The sequence below is a fragment of the Python bivittatus genome, unplaced genomic scaffold (genome assembly GCF_059951505.1).
Source record: "Python bivittatus isolate LINGU-HERP-01145 unplaced genomic scaffold, Pbiv_v1 ctg000070_np1212, whole genome shotgun sequence".
In the NCBI taxonomy this organism is placed as follows: domain Eukaryota; kingdom Metazoa; phylum Chordata; class Lepidosauria; order Squamata; family Pythonidae; genus Python; species Python bivittatus.
Genome location: NW_028277034.1, coordinates 46,652,105 through 46,669,751, shown reverse-complemented (window position 1 = coordinate 46,669,751; position 17,647 = coordinate 46,652,105). Strand labels below are relative to the sequence as shown.

The following is a 17,647-nucleotide window of genomic DNA, read 5'->3' as shown; positions in this document are numbered from 1 at the left end:
TGAAAATTTAAGTCTGACTGGAAGATTCAAATGCAAGGACAGCAAAATATATTATGATTATGGTGGTGGTGATCATGATGATGATGATGACGAAGAAGATGATGATGATAGATCTAGGGGAGGCAGGTATTGGTCTTCTTCCCCTTCTCTGTGGACAGTCATATATACCGTATTTTTCCATTAATAAGACACACCCATGTATAAGACGACCCCCACTTTTCCAAACCAAAATTAAGAAATCAATATTTTAAAGATAAAGCAGAACACATTTTTATTTAGTAATTAGGTAACATTTACATGATACACTCAGTGGGAGGAGGTCCAAACTGTCTCTCAGCAGCGCTATTTCCATGCTCTTTTGCATAACTGATTACACTCAGTTTGAATTTTGCAGAGTAAGACATTAGCTTTTTTTTTTTTTTTTTTTTTCCGACATCTTTATGGGCTCAGAATGCTCTGACATTACCAGTCCCTGTCACATCTGCGCGCTGCCTACATGCTCTCCACCTCCAACGGGATGCGTTCCAATTGGTTTGTTCAGCATCAGCTGACGTCAGTTACATAAGGCTCATGATTGGAGGAAGCCTGTTTGCAGAGACAAAGTACGGGCAGTTTCGCAACCGCATGGTTCTCTCCTTGGCTTACTTCCTTGTATAAGACGACCTTCAATTTTTAGTGTAATGATTTTAGAAAAAAGTATCGTCTTATACACGGAAAAATATGGTACATTCATAGTTTTGGCTTCTCTTATTCAAAACTATCTCCAGTGGGTTTTTTCTTTGATGAACAGCTTTTCCAGTAACATGCAGACTGCTTCCATTTTCTTAAGAAGCTGCCTTATATTAATTTGGGGGCATCTAGCCCTGAGTTGTATAACTGGTTGGCAAATCTCTTTAGTTTTGATCATGAATCCTTCCTGCCTGGAGTTGGCAGAGGCCTAACCTAAGATTTTTGCACGCAAAGTATGTGCTAATTCCGTTCCAAGGCCCTTCATGTGCTTTGCATATCTGCTGTAGGTGAAAAATTGAAAGAATGATTAAAAGAAAATTTAATCACTTCCCTTTCATACTGTAGTGCAGAAACAGGTTTATTTCCTTGATTGCTGTTTGTGAAAACTTGGAGGTGTGTGTGTGTGAGAGAGAGATAGATGGTCTTTATTTATGGTCAAAGGTCAGATTGTACGTAAAGTTCAGCACAAAAAAAATCACCACTTAATATCCTAGCACCCGTAAATTATCAAGATTATAACATCAGCCATTTTACTGAAACATATTTAACAGTCAGCCATGTACACACTTCCACTGTAATGACTGATCTGATAAGAGATTATATAATGACTCTGTTTTACTATGAATTTGGTTAGAAGGGGTATTAATAGGTCAGAGTGATAATCTGTATGAAAGCAGCAGGGCAGCAATTCGTCCATGGCTGTGTCTGTCTCCCTGACTGCACGTGGACTAATCTATTCTGATATGGATACCTGGCTGTTTTCCTTTCCAAAGACATTGATGATAAGGCATTCAGCTGGGGAAGAGAAAGCTTTTTGATGTGAGATAAAAACGATATGAAATAATAATGTAAAGATTCTTGTGTTGGCCTCTTTCCATTAAATTATTTTGGGTGGCCCGCATCTAATAGTCAGTACCTGTCTGTAATCTTAACCTTCTCAAAACCTGACCTGAGAACCTAAAATATTAAATATCGTTTTCAATTTTTTTCTTCTAAGAAGTATACCCATTCAGGCATATTGGAGGAGATCAAAGATCCAGATAAAAATCTTTGCTTAAGCTGACATTTAAAGTGACAAGTCCACACCCATATTGCAGAGGAGTATATCTCATTCCAAGCATAAAGACACATTGGGAATACATCAGAGGGCCTGCAATACAGCTGTTAGCATTTTTCATTGAACACCTTCCAGTGTTGGGAATCTTTATGGATACAAACCTGAAAACTCTATAGCATTTGACTGATTTTCTTGGCCTTAAAAACTTTTAAGTGCCACCAGTATGTAATTGCTGCCCCCAATGAAAAGGAAACTCAAGATTTAACTCGGACGTAACTCAGGATTTAACTTGGACACAGGCAGATAGACCTTCGTTGTTGCCCCCAAACAGTCCTGGTGGGGGGGGGGGGCTGAACAGTAATCCCAAGGTATTTGAAGGAGCTAGCTTGCTCTAAACATGCCTATTTCTCATCCATACACATTTATGGCTCATTCTTTTTCTTCAGAATAGCATAACCTTTGCTTTGATACAAGGTATAATTAATTTTTGCTGTTTTAATTTGTCTTAGTTAATTTGAGTAGTACAGAGAATAGGCACTTCATTGATGTAGAAAAGCACAGGTATCTGTTGACTTCAGGAGCGACTTGCACTGTAGAGTCACAAGATACCGAGGAGGAGCCAAAGCACACTCTAGATTGACCCCTTTTTGAATGGGGATTTGAGCAGACATTTGGCCTTGGGCCTCCAGATACCATCCTGAGACATAATAAGGAGTAACATTCACTGTTAGATGGAGGAATGTTTTAACCTCCACCAGAGCCTGTCTCTAGGAATTGAGTCAAATATTGATTTGAGGTCCACAAATGCCACGTACAAGGCTCCCCAGGAAATGCTGGTGTACTTGTCCACCAGATGGTGTAACATAATACTGTGGTTCAAAGTTGATCTCCCCTCTAAATGTTACTTGCTCTTCAGCCAGAATATTACTACATTCTAACCAGCATAGCAATTTCCAAATATATGGCACAAATAGAGTTTACTAATCACACTCAGTAGTCGCGTGTGTGAGTTTCACCCACAGCGTTGCAGGGGGAGGTATACTTAAAGAGGACTGCCAGCTGGCAAGCATAAATAAATAGATCTTATCTAGCTAGCAGCTCTAATCTCCTGTGTTTTCATTTGGATTTGGTTATCCATCACTTCGTTCTCTTGGCTTTTGAGAGCATTTTTTGTCTGGTATTAAACCGCTGCCAGGAGCCATCCCCAAAGTGGTCATATTTCAGCATTTTGAGAACAGCTTGATGTAGTCTTTAGTTTGTGTGGATAAATGAAAAAATGCCATCATTAACACATTTGAGCACAAAGTTGAAAGTTGTTGGCAGGAGCAAAGAATTTCTTGATTATATTTTCAGGACTGAAACCATAACACCTCCCTAGGGTGATATTTTAATTATTTTTATTTTAACTCAATTCAACTATGCATTTTTGAAGTTTCCTTGCAAATACCACATTTAGATTTTCATGATTTTACACTGGTTTTGAAAGGGTGGTTTTAAATGTAATGCAATTTCCTATTCATCAGAGAAGTGCTGTTGAATTAAATGATTTTTGATTATTTTGTTCTAAATGTTATACACATAATTAAATTGTTCTTGTTTGCCCAACTGCTCATTGCTGTTCTAATTTACTTATTGGCAAAACCTCAGTGAATGTTAAACCAGGTTGACCATAGGCATCAAGACCATGGTTCATTTCATAGCAAGCTTTAAGTAGTTTATTGTTTTGACTAACCTGGTGCATTCTGTTTTGCCTATCAGAATTGTTACAATATCTAAGAATACATTGTAGAATCACATCTGTAAGAGCATGTATGGTAGATTTGAGTAGTGGAGCATGAATCTCTCTTGCTTTCAAGAGGATGTGGTTGGGTTTGGGTTTTTTTGCAGTGCAAAGGTGAAATTTGTGTAAAGAACATTTTCTGAAAAACGGTGTCCTCTGTAGTGTGTATAGAACACTTTCTAAGCTAAGCAGTTAGTGAGGTTTGCACAGGTAAAACTTTTGAAACTGACCTGTGAACGTTGTATACAAAACCAAGGTTGTTGCTTAAGAATAGGCTTGCATTTTCCAAAATGAATTTATGATAGTGCAGATCAATTCTCAGACTTGAACTAATGCCTTCTTTGCCTTTCAGAACACTGCATAAAGATCTAGAGATCAGTGACAGTGAAGACTGCGATGATGACCAAGTCAGTATTTATATATACAGCTATGAATCGGTCTTCCCCAATCTTGTGTACAACTCACAGAATTCCTGGCCTTTGGCTGTGCTGGCAAAGAATTTTGAGAGTTGTTGTACAGTGCACCTGTAGGGCATGTGGTTGGGGTAGACTGTATAATCTTTCTAATATACAGAATGCTTTTTAAAATGTTTGTGGCCCATTTTCTGTATGAATTGCTTAAACTAACCTTTCTCTTTTTCATTTCCCTGTTACCAGGTTTCTGATAAACCGTCTTCCTCATCAACGCCTCCAAGGTACAATTTCTTTTTGAAGAATAAGAGGAAATGGGGGAGGGCAAAACTTGATGCAAATATTCAGTATGTGTCAATAGAAATTTCTGCAAAAGTATTCAGAGAGTATGAGAAGTTAAGAGACAAGCTAAACTTTTCACAGATATTTGTAAGGCTGATTTGAAACTGACATAAGTTAGTAAAACCTGGAAAAATATGGAATTGTGTTGCTTGACCTGGTTATGCCATCAGGCCTGGGGGTCTTTGGGAACTGAAGACATTCTTAGATGACTCCACTGTAATTGATATTCTGCTCTCTCTGCGGGGTTTGTATATTTTAACGTTTAAATTTTTTTAAATGTTTGATGTTTTTATTTTAATAATCACTTTTACTTTTCATGATTGTTTTTATTCATCTTTTATTTTATTCAGTTGTTGTACACTGCCCGGAGTCGCTTTGTGTGAGATGGGTGGCTATATAAATGTGACATATCAATCAGTAAATAAATTGACCTCAAGACTGTAATGATAAGAAAGAGCAAAACAATATTTTAATAACTCACTGAACACAGAGGTGATAGTGCATATAATATGAAGTACCATTTATGTATGCCGGTGTCAGCTTCATGGAGAAAAATTAGAAAAGTAATTTGAACAATGTATGTTCAGAAGTGTACTCATTATTTTCAGAACAGTCTCAGATATCGCCAGATAATCTAATCTTGCCTTGCTGTAAAATATGGTTTAAAAATCAGTATCTGTTCTCAGAATTGTTCTTCTTCCTGTCTCTTCCAGCATACTGCCCATTTCATTCCTTGTTTGCATTAAGAGTGGTATTTTATTGCATGTATACTGAGGAGTGAACAGTGCTTAACCCAAATCTATTACAGTCATGCCTAGTGGATGGCTGAACCCATAAGGTGAAAAGCTGGAGGTCTGAAACATACTTTTCCTGAACCCCTCTGGGTTTTCATGCTCTGGCCCTGCCCCCTGCTTTTTTTTGAGGCATGTGACTATACAATTTGATCTTTCTTTCCCTCTTTGGGAAAGAAACAAATCTCATAGGAGATAAACAAAATAAAACTTTACCAGAAAAAAAAGCAATGATTTTAACTCCCCCCTTTTAAATTTTTTAACTTAATCTTTTCATATTAAAATGCAAATGTACAATGTAGAAGGAGACAAATTACAGAGCTGTCCACCCCATGGAAAAAACAGTTGTCAACTTAGGTAATCACATAGAAAATTCAAAATAAAATACAGTGCTCTGACAGACCACAAAATGTGGATTTTCTTTGCCAGAATCTTTGAGAATATGCTGATAGCTTCCAATTAATCTTACAGATTACAAAAAGCTTCTACAGAAATATTATAACATTATGAGCAAGACAGAGGGTGTTTTTTTTTAAGGCAGGAGTACTCAGTTTCCTAACTTGTACAGAGAGATAGAGGCAAGTAGACTTAGCACAAAACAGCAAACAGAAATCAGAACTTTGCAGAAATACCTGTCTGGAGGCTATTTCTACCTATTTCAATTTCCTGAACGTATCTTTTTCTGGGATTCCAAATTTTAACCAGAAGCTGAGGGGGATAGTGGTAGTTGTATGGTTTTCTCAGCCTCTGTCCACAGACTTCAGTTGAGTTATTCTCCTGATTTCTGCCCTTTGTTTTTTAAAAGGACCAAATATTTTCCATCTCTAGCAGAGGAAGTGACTGGGGTAACCTGACTCCATACATGACTTCTGAGCTGCAGATTGAATGTCTGTATCTGCAGACTGGCGTGTAGTCTCCATTTCACAACACCGTGTTAAAAATAAAATCATAGTTGTAGCCCATGCTTTAGATAAGGGTCCTGACAGAAAAAAAAATAGCAAATGTGGGTGCTTCACAATGCTGTTAATTCAGAGATTGGAGATGGTTTTATGGTTTGTTGTGTTATAGCCTAACAATTCTGCTAGAACTTACCTCATTCCTGCTTTTCCATTTGGGCATAGAATTCAAGGCAATCTACCCTCTTAGGTGAGCCTGTTAAGTAATATCACAAGAATGCAGGAGTGCTGGATTTTAGTGTGCATCTTCACACACACACACACACACACACAAACACTACATGATCCCTGTTCTTCAGCTTCCATTAAGGGCAGTATCCCATGAATGAAATTCTCATTCTGCGTAGCAGCTTTAGATCCATATGCAAATGGAAACAAGATACCAATATTTTGCAGGCATCCAAGCTACAAGAAAGCTTGTCAAGTGCTCCAGACTTGTTAAAAAAAATTTAAATGGGGGGGGGCAATTGGTCTGAATATCGACTAATTATTCAACCTCCAGGTTCGAGTGGTTTCTTAAGGAGAAACTCAAGCAGGACCTAAAGCTGTAATGCTGACCTGGGAATAACTGAATATAGTGGGGCTTATTTCTCAATAATATTAGGTGCCCAGGAACTGCATTCCATAGGCTCTGAAGAACCAATTGTCAATGCCCCTCAGTTGCCCCCCACCCCAGCCATGAGGAGAAGGCAAAATATTTCTTACCTTGGAAATATTGGGGGCCAGGGGTGGAGAGAGTCTTGATTTAAACTCTGAAGCATGCATGGGCTTTGATTTCTGTAAAAAGCAGTAGGTCAGAACTGTTGTAATATGGCTTCATTCTAGTCTGCAGTAAAGTAACTAATCTACTTGAGTTGTGTCCATAAGCCTTCTTTCAGGAAACCAGGTCAGTGTCTGAAAAGCCAGGATTTCCAGCCAAATAGATATATGTAGGATTGCATAATAGGGCAAGAAGCCCTGCAATAAAAAGGTTTGCCAAACACAATAAAAGCTTTAAGACTAAACTGTGAACATGAGCTTGAGGGTATTTAAAGATTCTATAAAAAATCTTCTGAAGAAATTATTGATTCCAAATGCAGGATTTTTTTGTCATAATTCCCAATAAGAGTTTAAGCATCTGTTAATGTTTTGCACAATGATGCCTGAGTTTGACACTAATAATTACCTTGTTTCTTAAGCTGTTGATTTCTCCAAACTGTAAATTTGGAATTAGCAAAAACTTGCCTTTAAGCAATGCAAAATCCACCAGTGTGGGCAGAAGGGAAAAACGTTCATTTGAATAATTTTTTATTTTACATTAGAAAAGTACATATGCATTTATAGCATTCAAAGAAACACACTCCCAAATCTCAGAATGAAAGGAGATTTTCCTTGAATTACAATTTAAATGTGGAGAGTGGAGGAAGAATAACTTCAAGCAGTTTGGTGTGGGAAGTTCAAAAAGAAGCCATTAATTGTGTTGTAGTCAAGTGATAGGTTATGAAAAGGAGGTGAGTGCAAGGCATGTTTCAGCATATAAACCATGGATAGGAGCATTTTCAGCTAATTTGATATTCTGCTAGGTATTGCTTCACTTGTGCTAGTCAAATGTTTGCTACTGTAGTTGTAAAAATGATCATAGGCTGCTTTGGACTATATATATATATATGTAACTAATTAGTTCATGCTGAGGTTTCTGATCATGGGCAACTTGTGATGAATATGGATGGTAAACCTCTGGCCCAATGGGTTTCACATGACAATCATCCCCCCTCCCTAAAGGCCCTGCCTCTCCAATGTCCTGAATTTACTTAATGAATGGGAGATAATGAGGAATGATTGCATCCACTGTGCACAGCCCCTTCTTCTGTATGCAAGAAATAAATTGATATCTTCTTTCCTTTGCACTTCTGGGCTCCTGTGAGTGAAGGAAGGATGGCCAGAGGGCAGGGGCTGAAAGATAAACCTCCCCTTAAGCCTCACCCCGATATAATCTAGCTGATCCAGAGTCTGAACTGGGGAACTAATTGAGACACCACAGGTGTGAATCAGCCCAAAGCAATAGCTTAACTCCTCAAACTGGCATCACCATTTCTAGAAATATTTAGTAATTATTTAGCATTAAAATAATCATTCCCCGTATTTCAAATCTGTACTGGCTGGATAAATAAAGTAAATTGGAAATTAAATGTTGTGCCTTTATTCCCCCTGAGCACTTAGAGGGCATTAGGAATAGAGCAAGTGACATGTATGCTCACAAACACATGTGCTTTGTTGAATATGGGCTCTAGTGAATGAGGGCCTATTGATCTGCTTATCTCAGTGACTGCAACTCCATTAGCTATTACCCAAATGTTACAGGAAGAAGAGAGACTTTATGTCAGTGGTACCGTGCGTTCTTTGTAGGATGAACTAATTTTCTATGCCTGGCACTTCAGGTTGGTAGGACTGGAAAATACCTCTTTGGACAGACATGGATGCTGGATTGCTCCCATAAGAGTGCAAACCACACAAACTTTCTGGGCAGTACATTTCCTGCAAGAAGTGGACCTAATTTTGAATAAATATGCCTAAGACTGAACTGTAAGCAACTGTACATACCCTGAAGAATTTTTCTTCAGAATAATATAGAAGGGGAAAGGATGAAAATAGGAGGTTACATATAGATATGTGACACTTTTCTTCAGGAAAATAGTACATTTGGGCAGTTAGTTTAAAAGCATTCCATTTTCCTTACTTTGCCGGCAGTTGTATCACTCAAACAGTCTAACTCTGCAAACCTTTTTGTTGTAGAGTATACTTTATTTTTAACAATGTTCTTCTCAGTCTCTAAAATTGGCCTAAGGATCTTCCTTCATTCTTGGATGTTCCCATTGATTTGTGAACAGTGGTGTCATGTTTTCAGTTATGCTGATTGAAATGTTTCTCCTCGCAAGGCTGTGTCAAGCGGAGAAGGAGAATTCAGAAAGATGATCCTGACCCATTTCTAATTTTATCCCTTGGTTTTGGTTTGCAGTGCCCCACAATCGCAGCCTGAGAGTGTGGCATTGGCTCATTCCAGCAGTCCGGAATCTGAGAGCACAAGTGACTCAGACAGTTCCTCTGATTCTGAGTCTGAGAGCAGCTCTACTGACAGCGAAGGGACTGATCCTCCAACGAGAGTCTCTACACCTGAGGTACAGTGTCCATTTTATCAATGTGTCCACTGTACAGTCTGGATAGCAATTTCCTCTTTTATTTTTTTTGTCCCTCTCTGTACAAGACAGCTGTGTACAAGAATCTGTTGGAAGATTGTTTTTATCATGTTTTAGGTGCCATTGGACCGTCTCCCTATTTTCTACACTAGTTCTGCTAAGCATACAAGGCCAGCACATATTACTGTAGCTGCCACATGGAACTTCAGGACTTGAAGCCAGAATTTACACAGAAGGGCAGACAGCAAATCATTTTTCCTCTTTCTGGTATCCCCCAAAAGTGTTGCAATAGAACTCCTGGCTGTTGGCCATGCAGATCGGGAATTCTAAGGTTTTCAATCCAACACAGCAGAAGGCCAGTCATTTCGGGAAAACCGTGGTAGTTAATGGGGAACTGCCAGTTCCTTAAAAAGAATTAAATATAGATTCAGGATATTAATCAGTCATTCTGATGCCTCTTCATTTGTTGACTGAAATAAGGGAAAAAGGAAATGGGAAAAGTCTTTGTTATTCACTGACTGACTGAATAGAATGCAAACTTTTCCCATAGGTAAATAGAAAAGGTAGATGTTTGTATATAAGATTGTAAATCTTGTATAAGTTCCCACCAGTGGAAGTGCCTTGTGGGGTAATTGACCTTGGGCCCCCCTCCCGGTCATCTTGAATGTTTTTTAGTATTTATGTATAGGGTTGTTTTATAGTCGGATTTTAATTGATTAATTAATTACTTATATGGTATAGTTTTTTAACAGCTTGGGTTTGTGGTTTCAATTGTGAGCCGCCCAGAGTCACCCGTTGGGGGAGATGGGTGGCATACAAATTTAATAAATAAATAAATTCAGAAATATTGCAACTGGGATTGGTCTCATTGCGCACGCACACATACATATATACAGTACTGTGCAAATGTTTTAGGCAGATGTGAAAAATTGCTGTAAAGTAAAAATGCTTTCGAAAATATATATTGTAATTGTTTATGTTTATCAATTTCCAAAATGCAAAGGGAGCATACAGAAGAAAAACCCAAATTAAATCAATATTTGGTGTGACCACCCTTTGCCTTCAAAACAGCATCAATTCTTCTAAGTACACTTGCACAGTTTTTGAAGGAACTCGGCAGGTAGGTTGTTCCAAACATCTTGGAGAACTAACCACAAATCTCCTGTGGAGGTAGACTGCCTCAAATCCTTCTGTCTCTTCATGTAATCCCAGACAGACTCGATGATGTTGAGATCAGGGCTCTGTGGGGGCCAAACTATCACTTCCAGGACTCCTTGTTCTTCTTTACGCTGAAGATAGTTCTTAATGACATTGGCTGTATGTTTGGGGTCGTTGTCCTGCTCCAGAATAAATTTGGGGCCAATCACATCCCTCCCTGATGGTATGGCATGATGGATAAGTATCTGCCTATATTTCTTAGCATTGAGGACACCACTGATCCTGACCAAATCTCCAACTTCATTTGCAGAAATGCAGCCCCAAACTTGCAAGGAACCCCCACCATGCTTCACTGTTGCCTGCAGACACTCATTATTGGACCACTGTCCAGCCCCTCGATGAACAAACTGCCTCCTGGTACAGCCAAATATTTCAGATTTTGACTCCTCAGTCCAGAGCACCTGCTGCCATTTTTCTGCACCCCAATTCCTATGTTTTTGTGCATAGTTGAGTCGCTTAGCCTTGTTTCCACGTCAGAGGTATGGCTTTTTGGCCGCATTTCTTCCATGAAGACCGCTTCTGGCCAGACCTCTCCAAACAGTAGATGAATGTACCTGGGTCCCACTGGTTTCCGCCAGTTCTGTGCTGATGGCACTGCTGGACATCTTCCGATGTCAAAGGGAAGTAAGCATGATGTGTCTTTCATCTGCTGCATTAAGTTTCCTTGACCGACCACTGCATCTACGGTCCTCATTGTTGCTAGTTTCTTTGTGCTTCTTCAAAAGAGCTTGAACAGCACATCTTGAAACCCTAGTCTGCTTTGGAATTTTTGCCTGGGAGAGACCTTGCTGATGCAGTCGAACTACCTTGTGTCTTGTTGCTGTGCTCAGTCTTGCCATGGTGTATGACCTGTGACATGACACTGTCTTCCACAACCTCACTTTAGTAGCAGGGTTTGGCTGTTCTTCACCCAGTTTTTAGCCTCCTACACAGCTGTCTCTGTTCAGTTAATGCCTGTGTTTCAAGCTACATATGAAATTGATGATCATTAGCACCTGCTTGGTATAATTGGTTAATCATACACCTGACTCTAATCCTACAAGATCCCTGACTTTGTGCAAGTGTACAAAGTGTGCAAGTGTAAGAATTGATGCTGTTTTGAAGCCAAAGGGTAGTCATACCAAATATTGATTTGATTTAGATTTTTCTTCAGTTCGCTCACTTTGCATTTTGTAAATTGATAAACATAAACAATTACAATATATATTTTTGAAAGCATTCTTACTTTACAGCATTTTTTCACACCTGTCTAAAACTTGCATAGTACTGTACATATGTATACACATACACATATATACATATATTTAGCATATACTTGTACATCATATCCTGTAACTCCATTCCTCCCTGCTCTCCTTGATAAGCTACCAGTTTGTAAAATGAAAATACATGTTAGAGGTTATTCACCCATCTGCAGCCATTTTTTTAAAGAAAAATATTTATGATAAACATTGATAAAATTGTAGTGTGTCTGAACTTGGGCCCATGAATTATGCACTCTGTGAGGTCAGCTACCATGTGGAAGTATTCTAAATCATCCTCTGAATTATAGCTTTTGGACATCCACAGAAGATCACCTGGACATGGATCAAAGTTGAATCTGTACTGGGTATGTGGGTTACTCAACACCTAAGATCTGTTTCTAAGTTTGAGTTCAGGCCTTTTTATCCTCCCTGTGTTGGTTGCTTATGTATGCATTTAACAGGCAGTACAGCTTTTAATTCTCACTTTCAAAAATACCCCTTTGAGAGAAGTTGTAAAAATTTATTAAGAATTTGCATGGAACATTCAGTCCTGTAGGCAAAGTTCTTTCTCCTCCCCTCTTTTTTTCTGGGACATGGGTGGGCTCCATGTAGTTTCACTTGGCTTAGTTTCTTCAGTTTTGGAGATTTCCACTGACCTACTTGGGAAATCAAAATAGGAAAAAGCACCCACTTCATAATTAAAAGCAGGCATATGTTGAAACAGCTTCAGGAACAAAAAACTAAAGTTGACTGTATCATCTGTTGCAGTGTTAGTGACATGTTGAAGGAATTTTGGATTGGTGCAAAAAAATGTGTAGAGCACACTTTTCTCTGTGGACACATAACATAGTTTTTGCCAAGGTAGTAATCCTATATCTGTCTGCAAATGAAGATTCATATGATTATCAATTCCTTACACATAGAAAACTAGCTTGTTAGAATAAGTATTCTAATATACAATTCTTTCTATTATTTTTTTTATATGCTTTTTTATGTTTTTATATTGTATTTTGTTTTTGGGTTGTGTTTTAAGTCGTAAACTGCCCAGAGGCATGCACTTGAGATGAGTGGCTATATAAATGGAAGTTATTAAATTAAATTAAAATAAAATAAAATATAATAAATTCTAAGTGCTTACAGCTTTAATAACAACATGCAAAAGGAAAGGAAATGGAGACAGGAGGGAGAGAAGGAAACAAAAATTGAATTCCTATTTCTATTTGTCAGTGGGTGAGACCAAATTGTTTCCTCCTGTTCTGGGTAGATCTGCAGCTGCCTGATGATTTTAGGTATTCTGGCTGATGGAGAAGCCAAAGTATGCTTCCCTTCAAAATCTGCAAGCCCAAAGCTGCAGACATTTACTTAACTATACATTGTATGACTTAGCATTTTTTTCAGTATTATGTCTTCCTTTGCATTTTGTTATTTTATAAATTTTGTTGTGAAATGTACTTAAATCTGTGGAGTGATTGATTGTGTTAGAGTCTATCTCCAATGTGACTGCGCCAGCACAGATTTTATGACAGCTCATTGGGAGTTAGGTTGGAGAGCCTTTTGTTTTCAAAGTCTAAGCCACACTTCTCCAGTCTGGAATTCTCCAGATGTGTTGGAACAGTAATGCCCAAAGTTCTCAGCCAGTATGCCCAACACAAGTCTGGTGAACATCAGGTTATGAGAAGTTGGCATAGGACCTTTCTTTTCTTACATGGGTCTTCAGGCTTCTGTCCTTCTGGTGCTCAGGCTGCCATCAAAGTTCATTCTAACCATTTCTGGCTTCTGGAATTAGCCCCTAATCTCAAGAACTCCTCTTTTCCAACTCATCAGCTTTTTATTTTATGGATCAGGTTCTTAGCATCTTGATTAATGTTTGTTTTGTATAATTAACATCCAATGTGCTTTATGGAAATACAAGATGCACTGGTGCAAAACAACACACCAAGAGTTTCCCAACTAAAATTATAATTTACAGCACAAGAGAGAGAAGTGGGAATAAGGGATACAGTGGGAAAGAATATAGCGTTGTTTCTGTTGGTGGGCCAAATATTACAATTCAAGAATTAAATAATATGCTGTCTCCTTCTGGGTGTTTTATGATTCTAAGTATACAGTCCTGTTTAAGACCTTCATACACAGCCTGGAGAGACTTAAATTTTCTCATCTCAATTGCTTGATTTTTTTTTTTAAAAAGATCTAGGCAAAGCATGCAGAGCACGGCTTTTGGATTTCTTTCCACTCCCTCAAGAAGCATGCCGCTCTTGTGCCTGAGATTAGGAGGGGAAGGGGCTTAAGAACAGAACAGGCAGCATTAGTCCAAGTCCTTGTCCAACTACCACTCTTATAGGGTGGCATGGGTGGGGGGGTGTCTTTTCTCCACAGCCCCTAGCTGGATCCAGCCTTTTCAAACTCAGCTTTTCTTCCATTGGCTTCTCCTGCCATGCCAAATTCAGTCCTGTTCTGTTCTACTTTTGGAGAATTATCCTGCTGATGGTCAGGATTGGAGAGAATCACATAACTTCTTGTTCTCTCTGGCTTCTAGAATTCTTTTCTGGAATTCTTTTCAGCCCTTTTGCCAACAGCGGTCATAGGAGATGTCTGTATTTTTTCCTCTGTACTGAAGTAAGATGCTGTGCGTGTGTTTCTGTTTTCCCCTTGTGTTCAACCATGTGTATTTCTCTCTATTCATGCATTGGAAAGCACAGGATGGGCTGTGTATCACCCACTCAAGGTCGTATGACCAGAAGAGGGGATGGGGGCTTAGAATAGAGATGCACTGTGGAAGATTTTCTGGAATGTTTTCCTCTGCAGCGCCAAGCTGCAATTTGGCTCATTTTCAAACTCAGTCTTTCTTTTGCCAGCTTTCCTCCTACCCCTGAATTCAATCACATTCTGCTCAGTGTTTGGAAAGCTATTCCCACTGACAGACAGATAGAGCCCCAACCCCCTTTACATAATTTATTTCCTATATTTCGTTGGGCTGGAAAGAATAATAAAAAAAAAAATGGTGGCTACTTTTTTCCTTCCCTTTTTACCATCTTCCCTACACAGAGGGGCACATTTGCAAATCAGATGGCTGGGGAAAAAAGATTTAGGCCTCCCTGGAAATCTTAATCAGAATCATTGCTCCTATAGCTCAGCCTTCTCCAAATTCAGTGCCTTTTGGAGACTTGGCCTTCAGCTCCCAGACCTGACAGAATTCTGAAGGGTGCCCTGTTGGGGGAAGGTTGCTAAGCTAAACCCCAATAAAAAATTGAAGGGTATTCCTGCCTTTCATATTTAATATATCCTATCGCTTAGCCCTTAATTATAATAGGTATGTGGTTGTACATAACAGAACAGTCCTGATAGTGATGGTTTGACAGAATTTTATGATGAGCCATCCAGGGTCATGTCGGGAGGTGTTTCCTACCTTAGGAGACAGTAAGGAAAGATAGTCATTTGAGGAAGCATGATACCTTTGGAAGGCACATTCTATTTTTTTGCCTCAGTATTTGTTCACTTGGGTATAGTTAGTAGACATAGTCATGGTTATGGGTGATTCATCCATCTCTTAGTTCGAAATACAGTCCAGAAATTGTTAAATCAAAATAAAGACCCATGCAACTTTTGATGGCTTCTTGGGCATGTGTTCATTTCTTCCTTTTTTTCCCTCCCCCCCCCCCTTCCCATAGCCTGATCCACAAACATCCAACAGATGTTGGCAGCTGAATAACTGGCTGATCAAAGTAAACCAGCCAGTATCTCCCACAGAGAGTTTCCTGGAGGATGACCATAGTAGAGGCAGTGTCCAGGAGGGCAAAGGACAAGGAAAAGCTGTCAGCACTAGCAGTGGCAATGGAGGCAAAAGGGAATGTCAAATGACAGATGGTCACTCCAAAACTGGCAGCAGAGTGTCTCGGTCAAGTCAAGATGTACATCTCCCTACCAAACGAAATTACCAAAAGTCTCCTGTGGCCCCAGAGGACCCACTCCACCAGACTGTGGGCAGTAAGCAACCCAGAAAATCCAACAAAGCTACAGTTCAGGAGGAACCAAAGAGAGGTCTGACAGTTGAAAGTGAACCACCTGGACCATATGGGCCCAAGGACCAGTCTTCCAAAGACAAACCTAAGGTGAAAACGAAAGGGAGGCCAAAGTCTGACGATAAGAAGGAATTGAAACCAACTGCACCAGAAACCACTGAGAAGAAAAAGCACAAGGGTTTGCACCAAACTCTTAAAACATTATTTACCCATGATGATGCAAAAGTAGATGTGGCTGGCGGTGCCCTGGAACAATTGCCCCTCAGTCCTCTCAGTGCAAGCCCGAGGGTGGTTGCTACCAGTAGAACTAATTGCTCCAAGGCATCTGTTACAGTCAAGGAGGAACTTCAAAGGGACAAATTTATTTTGCCTATCAGGGATAAGAAGTTGCTGTCACCCTTGAGGGATTGTCCCATCCCACCAGGGCTTGTGGTTAAAATTGAGCTTGCTCTCCTCTCACGGATCCCTCAGCCTCCTGGGAAGGGACTCTTCCCTAAAAAACATGAACTTAAAGAGAGCCATGGGATGAAAAAGCAGAGCATTGACAAGAGAAGCACAGAAACGCCAAGCAAAACTCTCCAAAAGAGAAAGGTAAGAAACTTCTGTGGAGTATAGCATTGGCAAGACAAGGTGTAAAGCTAATAATTCATGAAATTATTACTGACTTAGTGATTGCAGCTCTGATCTTTGCATTGCATACATCATTAAAACCACAGAAAAACAAAATTGCAATTAAAAATCCAACAACATCAGCAGGAAGCAAACAGTAATCAACACAGGGGCTTTACTGGCTGTGAAACTTTGGAGTCATGTTGAATAGGCATTTAGTGTCAGAGAAAAAATGCTAATTCTATGTTAGCCTTTTTTTAAAAGGTGGTGGGGGGGGTGATTAGAAGGCTAATATCATGCCTGGCACCAGCATCTTCCATTGGGCAGTTGCTAAGGTCCCAGTATCCTGGCAAAGCACCTACTGACAGCACTGACATCTCCCTTGGGTCACTCATGTCAGCAAGCTGAACCACTGAGAAGCTTTTTTAATTTCCAAGAATGACTTAGAGAAATGTTAAATCAGGCATTGGAGCATTATGGAAAATGTTAAGGGTTGTTTCTTGGCACCTTTACAATATTGCTACTTGTGACACTAGTAAATAAGCTAAAGTAGAGGAGAGTCCATCTCACAACACGTGGTCCCTAGTCAGTATTACAGAGTTCCCATATTAAACATATAGGAATAGCCCTGTTGGATCGGGTCAGGGCCCATCTTAGTATAGCATTTTGCTTCTTACAGTGGCCAAACCAGATGCCCCTGGTGGGCTGTGAGTAAGAGTTGCAGACATTTGCTTCCTTTAGATGAAAGTAACAGTGAATCTCAACTTATACCCTGTATACACCTGGCCTCACTGACTTTCTAATCCCCTTTTAAAGCATCCAGATTAGTGGCCTTCCTCATGTCTCGAAATGAATTGCACAGGTTAATTATACAGTGTATAAAGAATTTCTTTATGTTCTCTGTTCTAAATCTCCTTCCAGTCAGTTTCATTGGATGCCATGTGTTCATGATATTTTGAGAGAGGAAAAGCGATTTCTTCCTTGCACTTTCTCCAAGGGACGCATGATTTTATATGCCTAAATCATATCCGGCTTCAGCCACTTCGTTTCCAAACTTAAAAAGCCCCAAACATTCTAACCTTTTTCTCATAAGGTGTTTTAGTTCACTCATCATTAGGGTTGCCCTTGTCAGAGCATGACTGATGGTTCTTTCATGACTAGGTCTGTGTGTGACTTAAAGCCAATCAGTTGCTTCACAGAGACAAAGACTATGGATGCTTTTTCATTTTTTTTTACTATGTACAGGTACATTCAAAGAGACTCCACTCCTTTCCACCCTCCATTGAAAAAATGGCCTATTTAATCCTTTTTGTGTGTGG

The 17,647-nt window shown here is 39.4% G+C and overlaps 1 protein-coding gene across 5 annotated transcripts in view; it reads left to right on the top strand.

Annotated features, from left to right (window-relative positions):
- The window catches only part of AFF1 (ALF transcription elongation factor 1), a 147,205-nt gene that overhangs the window by 106,883 nt on the left and 22,675 nt on the right, over positions 1-17,647 (top strand). For 4 of the 5 annotated variants that reach the window (XM_088133090.1, XM_088133092.1, XM_088133091.1 and 1 more), the window contains 5 exons: positions 3,919-3,973; positions 4,223-4,260; positions 9,061-9,220; positions 12,009-12,065; positions 15,369-16,310. In XM_088133090.1, coding sequence (XP_087989216.1) covers positions 3,919-3,973; positions 4,223-4,260; positions 9,061-9,220; positions 12,009-12,065; positions 15,369-16,310 — 1,252 coding nt within the window. The remainder of the gene's footprint in view (positions 1-3,918; positions 3,974-4,222; positions 4,261-9,060; positions 9,221-12,008; positions 12,066-15,368; positions 16,311-17,647) is intronic. The other variant, XM_088133094.1, reaches the window with a different exon arrangement.